Source organism: Rhamphochromis sp. 'chilingali' (genome assembly GCF_963969265.1).
Source record: "Rhamphochromis sp. 'chilingali' genome assembly, chromosome: 2".
Lineage (NCBI taxonomy): Eukaryota > Metazoa > Chordata > Actinopteri > Cichliformes > Cichlidae > Rhamphochromis > Rhamphochromis sp. 'chilingali'.
In genome coordinates, this window is record NC_137930.1 from 24799427 (window position 1) to 24807580 (window position 8154).

At 42.2% G+C, this 8154-nt stretch overlaps 1 protein-coding gene across 3 annotated transcripts; it reads left to right on the forward strand.

Moving 5' to 3' along the window:
* Window positions 1-417: 417 nt before the first annotated feature.
* Window positions 418-7778, forward strand: LOC308392284 (uncharacterized protein). Of its 3 annotated transcripts, none has more exons than XM_080875258.1 (3): window positions 418-517; window positions 4316-4419; window positions 4847-7778. In XM_080875258.1, the coding sequence occupies exons 2-3, from the start codon at window positions 4396-4398 to the stop codon at window positions 6146-6148; spliced, it is 1326 nt and encodes a 441-aa protein (XP_080731384.1). In that variant the 5' UTR covers window positions 418-517; window positions 4316-4395; the 3' UTR covers window positions 6149-7778. The 3 variants fall into 3 exon arrangements, with proteins under 3 accessions (XP_080731384.1, XP_080731385.1, XP_080731383.1); XM_080875259.1 differs by lacking the exon at window positions 418-517 and adding an exon at window positions 3740-3818; XM_080875257.1 differs by lacking the exon at window positions 418-517 and adding an exon at window positions 3933-4055.
* The last annotated feature ends 376 nt before the right edge of the window (window positions 7779-8154 follow it).

An 8154-nucleotide genomic window follows, 5' to 3' on the forward strand; every position in this document is an offset into this window, starting at 1 on the left:
TGCTTCTTCCTCCCATCAGTTTGCTCAATGATAATCCATCAGATTTATGAATGTGAAAGAATCCCTTCTTAAAAAAACATTTTATTCCTGATCTTCTGGGCTTTAAATTTAACTGGGGTTTTAATCGAGGGAGAGGGGTGGGAGGGGTGCATCTCTCTGGTGTAAATGTTGTGCAAATGTAGTGGTGCCTCTCGTCACTGTCAAGGGTCAAAGGTTGCCCTCTCCAGTGTATATTGGTGTTGGGAAGGGACCACTCACCCAGCTCGTGTTTCACTCAAACCCCTCCCTCTGACGAACAGTTCTGTGCACATAATAAAGATTTTACACATGGGAACCCTCCACCTGCCTCCGTTTATTCTGATCCTTTTGGTGCGTCAATCCAAACCCATCATGCTGTCTCATTCAAGTTCTCACACTGAAAAATTAAGCGTAGCATTTCAGGCTAGTTTTACAGGCCTCATCTGGAGACGCACTGCGCATCAGTCACTGTTGGCAAGAAGGACATTTGATGACTGCTGTAAGTGTGATACTATTTAGCATTTCTACCACTTTCTTACATCTCAGGTTTACAAGATCAAGGTAATCTCACAAGGTTGCCAGATTCCATTTTGCTTATGACAGCTGTAGTTATTTCACAACATTTAGCATTCAAATGTGTTGTTACTTGGCTGAAATCATCTTCCTTTGGCTGCTTCCATCTGTTCCCCCTCGCTCCAGTCCTCTACATGTCGTCCTTCACCATGTACATGAATCTTTTCTGTGGTCTTCCTCTCCTCCTGCCTGGCGGATCTATATTCTGTGTCGTTTGTAGTCCCTACATTTCAAATCACTCTCGCCTCCACACTCCTGTCTTCCCTCCTCTCTCGCTGCCTCCATGCATACCTTCTTCCTCTCCTCCTTTGTTTTTAGTCAACAGTAGCACAGCTTCCACTAGCACAGCAGTATCATTGGTGGTCATTGTTATTGTAGGCCTCAGCTGATAGTCAATGGAAGTCTAATGGAGGATGCCCTTCCTATTTATCCAGGCTTGGTACCAGTGCTAGCACTACAATGGCCTGTGGGCCCCCGTGATCATCAAGATCATTTAACCTGTACTCTGAGCTGACCAGCACCTTTATTACAATTCTCTAATGTGTAAATAGACCAATAATGATAATCCAGGAGGCCCCTTGGCACTGTGATGCTTTAAAGAAAAGGTCAGGCTATGTTTTTTCTAAATCTAAAGTAACCTGTGAAGTGGTCTGAGGAGGGACTAGATTCCTGCTCCAACTTTGGGCTCTGCTTTCAGAACAGAGGTTCTCAAACTATGAGGGCAGAGCACAGAGCCTACACAGGGGAGAAGTGGAGGACTAACCTATGCTAAGCTGAGCTAAAATGATTTTTTTAAAGGGAAAATTAACAAGAATTTGGTTTTGCTGTAGTGTTGACTTTAAATACCTTGACCCTTGTAAAGATGGGGAATGTCAGAAAAAATGTTTGCGATCAACTGTTTTAGTATAAAGGGGCAGGGACAGTTATGGGTTAGTTCTGTGCAGAGCCAACACGCAGCTCTGTGGACCGTTGTCAACATGTTTACTGTCAGCAGGGGGCAAAAAAAGTGAGGTGGACCAACTGGACTGTGAGCTATTTGTGTTTGTGCTGTTGTTGGTCCATCACTCAGACGACTGAAGTTCAAACTTGCAAAGAGCTCAAGTGAAACTGAGTGTTAAAGATAACTGAATGTGTCCACTGCAGGCCCTGTATGGTCTTTTCTTCGTCTTTTTTTAAATGGTTTTTGTGCCTCTCCTCAGTGGTTAACTCCAGTGGTTCTCCCTTAACTGTTCAGGCCCAATTTTCAACCAATCAGCATTAGCTCTGTGCACAACATCATCCACAAAGAGCCATTGTGAGCTACTTAATGTTGGGTTTTTGCACATCTGCGGATGTTGTATACCTGGAGTCCTTCACTCTGCATGGCCAAATATCTATGCACATAGACAAGCTTGAATTGCGACTTTGGAGGTGATCCGCAGTTTCTTTAATGGCCATTTGTGGCTCACTTCAAAAGCGAGTCATTCCTCACATATTTGCACGTAAAACCGCTGTCTGTGAGTCACTGAACCTCTGACTGTGCTGGTGGTGCCATTACTGGAGTTATAGTTGTAATATTATGGCCTGCTGTGTGGTTTAGACTGTGAGTGAGTGAGTGAAATTCTTGTGGTTAATCAGTCTATTACTTTGAGTTAATTAATTGTTAATTAATTGAGCTTTTGGATGGTGCTTGCTTTATTTAGCATCCACCCTATGTCTAAATATGCGGTGTGATTAAAAAGTTCTGGAAATGAGAATAATTCTCATACAAATCAGAAACCTTAACTGATTTCAATTTGAAGGTCATTTCTCTAGACGGCAACAAACTTGTTTATTTCAAACTGACCCCAGTTTCTCCAACTGTAACTTTGAAGAGTCCAGCATTTCCAGGAACAAGGAGTAAGGTCAAGAGCGTACGCATCATCTTTTAATACAATTAACAGGGTCATGCACTGTGAATTTCAACACTGGCTGTCAGTGCGCCCTGAGTGGAGGGCAGGGCATTCAGAAGGAAACAACCTTAGTTGTTGTGCAGACCAGCCCACCATTGTGCCCAGGAAGTGAGCTTTTTTCATCCACAACAAAACCACCTTAAACCTACTTTCCAAATCTGCCTCTCTGCGGCTTTGGCCACTTCTTGTTAGTAAAGCTGGAGGCTTACCATTATGAAGAGGCACGGGTACAAGAGGCCCATAACGTATGCATAGTGGCAAAAACAGTACGAACACTTAAAATGGTCCAGAGGTGACTATTAAGGAGGTATCAGCCAGATAAAAAACTAGGGTTTTTTTTTTAGTTTTTTTGGACTGATTTCCAGGATTTTCTTTTTTTTTCTTTAAACACACCTGGTATGATCACTGTTAGCTCCAGAAAAAAATTTATAAATAAAATAAAGCACTGGTTAAAAGCATGGTGCTACACTTCAGACAGCTGCTGCTCAGGCGTTGGAGCAGCTGATCAGAAGGCTCCCACAGTGTGCATGTCGAAGTTTCCTCAGCAATTAGACGTGTTTGTATTAAGTCGAAAAGGCACTACACAAGTACAGTGTATGGCCATGATTGGACAATTTTGAGTCTGATCTAGAAGATACAGCTGCACAGCTTTAGTCTTAATATTTCTTCCAAAAAATCCAACAAGAAAAAAGTCTGTATGCAGTTACAGTTTTACTCAGTGAATTTTCTCATCTAAAGCAGGTTAACAATATCTGACAGCACTGGCACCTAGCTATAAATATCCACTATACAATAATAGAAGACAAACTGTAGATATTGACAGTGAGATTTAGCCAATATTGATGGATTATTTTAAGCCACATGTAATCATCTAACTGCTCAATGTTTTAGATAAAGAGCTTCGTTGCATGATCTGTATAGATCTATGTTGTCAGTTTTTCAATTTGGTAGTTGTGTGTGTGTGTGTGTGTGTGTGTGTGTGTGTGTGTGTGTGTGTGTGTGTGTGTGTGTGTGTGTGTGTGTGTGTGTGTGTGTGTGTGTGTGTTTGTTTTGTTCACTTCTTGGCAACGGAACAAAAAAAAATCTCATTTTTGTGTCACTGTCTTTTAAAGCTTGCGTTTTGCTTTTTTTGTAGCCACATCTCAGTGTGACTCACCAGTACAGGAAGTGACAGTTATCATTTCCACAGAAGATGAGCATTTCAGTTTCCCCAGCGTGCAAATGTGGGTGTCCAAGCTTCTTGTGAGGTGACTGTTACAAGGTGACAGGCTTTCAAATCATAAGACACCAAATCAGGTATCCATCCATCGTATATACGTTTATATGTAACTTTGTGTCCTGTCGCTGTGGTTAACCATGATATGCGCATGACATGTAGCTTTAAATCTTAGACAGAAATGTGACCATAGGGTGACATGCGGGAAGCATCTGAGCAGTTTGCAGAACTGAGTACTTCCTGTTACGTTAGATGAAGTAGTAATCAGACTGGCCAAAGAGCAACAACTGATCCATTCTGAGCTTTCCATCAGAAAGGTAAGACAGATCTTCTGCTACATACCCGATTATAGCTGACAGGACTTGGTTATGTCTTCAAATGTTATTTTTTATAAAAATGATAAAAACGAAACAAGGTTGTGAAACGGTTTGCCTCCTGGCTGATGCAAGCTTAAGCTGTGTGCTTCAAAAGGAACTGTCTGTATCTGAAAACATTACATAGTGCCGTGTTGGGTTTTTCAAAAAAAAAAAAAGTGTGAACATTTCCTGTTTTCTTTTATTCTCTTCTTTCTGTCAAGCACCTACAGTCAGTACTGCGAGACTGTCCTCTGAGAGTGGCTGAAATGAGCTGAACTTTTATCACTTTTCGTCCTCACCCATGCTCTGTTCCACCTGCAGACAGGTAAGACACGTCCACTGCTGTGGTTAAACTTTTCTGACTTAAGGATCTACCGCTTATCTCGTTATGTTTAATGGTGCCAGATAAGTTCTGGCACAGGAGTCCGATTTATCAGATTTTATTTCTCTCTACATATTTTACATTTTGGTTTGTTTTTTTGTTTTTGTTTTTTAAAGATTAGAATTTTCTCTGACTGAAAATACAAAATGTGAATCCTCTGTCAGTCTGCTTAAAAGTTTTCACATTTAATATTCAGTGCTATACTTTTGAGTTTTGGTGTGAACGTAAAGCAAAGGGTGTGGTGACAGACACATGATTGCCTCATCACACGATGTAACTGGTACACTTGACACAATGATTTTTCCTCCCATGTATCTTTTTTCCATGTATCTTTTTTTTTTTTAACTTTTAACTTATTCTGCAATTTCAGATTTGGTTTAACGCAGCTATGACACTCCTCGCCATGAAGACATTTCCAGCCTTTTTATGGGGAATATTCATCGTGGCTGCTTCCACCCCAGAAACCAGTGGTTCTACCTACACTGTTGAGCCCAACAAGACAAGCGCCCAGCTGACAACTGCACTTGCGTTTCACAATAAAACAGATTCACACCCTGCATTGTGGGGAACAACTCACAGACCTGCAGCTACTACCGTTTCTGCAGCGGCACAGAGCACAGTGGTAACCACAGTGGAAACTAGCGCGGCAGCTATCAGTAACAAAACTAAAAGCTCCATTGACAGTGTAGTCACTTTGATTCCTACAAGCCCTGCAGCAGCAGTCCCAAGCAGCTCCGCTCCGCAGTTACTTCATACCTCCACAGCTTTGATTGAAACTCAACCCACCCACCAAGTGACCATGAAAGAAACAACAACACATGCAGAGGACGGGTCCCATCCACAGTCAACCACAGCGCCAGACACCACTGCTCCTGCAACATTCTCATCAACAGCAGCTGTGTCTTCTCCACAGCCCACATCCATCACTGAGTCTGCAATGACATCAGTGTTATCATCCACGTTCTCTTCTGAGAAATCTACTGCAGCTCCAGGCACTCAGAACCTCAGCAGCCTTTCAGTTTCTACTGCACGCCCATTGACGGCAGAGTCGATCTCAGAGACAACACGTGTGCCACAGGTGTCCACCTCTTTGCCCCCCACAACAGCCAAGACACTGAAAACCAGCCCTGAGATTTCATCTGCAACTCAGTCCGTTTCTGCCTCGAGTTCTTCTATCTCCACACAGTCAAATGCTACCTCTACGTCAACTGAATCTCCCAACTCCACCATTGCAATAATCCCGTTCCCCCGTAGGCCCACGGTGTTACCACATCCAATAACTAAGCCAGCCCCAGCTACTAAATCGCCACACGGTGAAATCTCAAAATCAACCCCCAGCACCGAGGTTCAACCCTGCTTGACCCAGAACGTGGTGAAGCAGTGCCTCATTGTCATCGCCTGCCTGGCTTTGGTGTGCACAATCTTTATCTTTACTACCATTGTCCTCTGCGCCAAACTGTCATCGAGGAAGCGCAAGCGCAAACCTCAAAAGGAAACGGAAATGATGTGCATTTCTGCTCTGCTGCCCGAGAGGAGCTACAACTATACGAGACAGCACAATCCGGTGCCCAATGGTGTCCTGGTGATGCCAAGGGCTGAAGACAGCGATGACGAGGTGGGAGATAATCTGACTCTCAGCAGCTTCCTTCCAGAGAATGATCGCTACGTGTAGATGGATTTTACTATGCTTTCATCTGTTTGCTATCAGTCAGCATGGAAATAGCTGCTTTTTTAATAAACTCCTGCTTCCCCTTTGATATTACTGGTTTTGCTTCAGTACCTGCCGTATTTCAGTGGAGGAAGAGAGAAACCACAAACAGACAAACATTCACGGTTTCATGTGCAAGTGCCTGTAACTGCATGTGGTATTTGACAAGGTCTGTGCTTTTTGCATGACTTTAGCCTCCACAGGATGAAGAGTGATCAAAGTTTGTTTTTTGTTTTTTTTCATCCGGAGTTGAGCCCTGCTGGTATTTCACTTTACGACAGGGGACAGGAAGACTTGCTGTGCAAAGGGATATTATTGCTCTGTTCAGACACTGTTCAGTTTACAAGAACTATCCAGGTGGCTGAACGCTTAAAGGGACAGTTCAGCCTCAAGTCAAATTTACATGTTGTTCTGCTGGCCTGTAGTGCTATTTGTCCACCTGATGTGCCGGTGTTTGCAGATATTTACTGTAGAGTTGCCTTCCTTGTCTTGAATATACCAGAACCAGGTTACAACTGACTTCTGCTACTCATTGCAAATTTCCTTTTTCAAGAAATCATCCTCAAATGGTGTTGTGAGCAGTTTTATGCAGGAACTATGTCTTTTCGACCTAACTGCATCAGCCAGTCAAAAGCTAATATCACACCTCAGCTAAGGGGGGAAACAATCGGTGTTTACATCCTGTCACAACGTCGTTGTGCAGTGGCACACTTCCTTCTGCAAAGTGATGCAATTGGCTGGTGCACTTTAGAAAAAAGAAAATGTAACCACACAAAACTGCTCGTTATGGTGGATTTATTTTCCATAAGTGGGTTGTTATGATTGATAAGAGCCAGGGAGGTTTCAAAGACAGTTTTTGAAGCTGTGAGCACCATAATTTTAATATCTAACACCATTATATTAAATAAAAAAAGTGAGATAAGAGAAAAAACAAGAGATGGATGGATGGATATCACCAATTTTGTGCAATTCACACCAAAAGATGAGCAGATACATAGATGGTTGAACGCTTGATGATGTAATGACCCTCTTGTCAGTTTGTCTTGGTAGGTCATGTGACCCTGGCATGGAGCTAACATGGCTTAGTTGTAGGGTTTTCATTCATCAGGGGCTGATTGTGGCATATAAGGAGCAGTCCTGGTGACTCTTTGTGTCCTGTCCTCTCCTCTTCTGTATGGACTCCCTGCAAGCCTGTAAGAAAATAGGATCACCCGACTAGGCCACCTTCGGTCCACCTGAGTATCACATGACCTATAAAAACAAACCAACATGGGGGTCGTCACAATGCACAAAACTAATTTCATGTTGTTTAAGTGTGTGTGTGAAGAGATCTACTTTCTGATAATTTATTAAATAAATGTCTTTGTTAACTTTAACATTTTAGTAACTCTTCAGGTTAAGAGTCATAATGAAAAAAAGAATAAAACATTTCTGCAAACTTAGAACTGATCACTTCTCAGTGTAGAAGTTAAACATATTCTGTGGTTCTCTCATGACAACAAAAGTTTGAGGAACTTATCTGAAAGATTTCCTCAAAACGATTATGCCTTGCAATCCATATTGTGCTTAGTGTTATGAATATTTTCAACATTAAAAGTAGCCTTTTTAATAAAAAAAAAAACTGTCTGTAAATTTCTAAACAGTCAAAATAGAAATAAACTTTCTGTGATCTCCGTCAGTGCCCTCGTTTATGAAAGCCCTCACAAAAAAAGCTTTTTTCCTGCTCCTGACTGGATCTCAATTTCACTTCCTTTCCTGAGAAAAGAAAACAATTCCCTGAATACATATTAGGGCCATGAGACCACATTTTTTTCTCTCTCTTTTTAAATTTTCCCCCGACATTTACAGACGTCGGTGACTATCAACAGAGCTGAGGCAAATGTAAACCTGGAGGATGCAGGAACCCATCGCACGCTCCTCATGACCATATAAAGCTACGTTTGTCGTGAGCGATCAAAAGCAAAACAGAC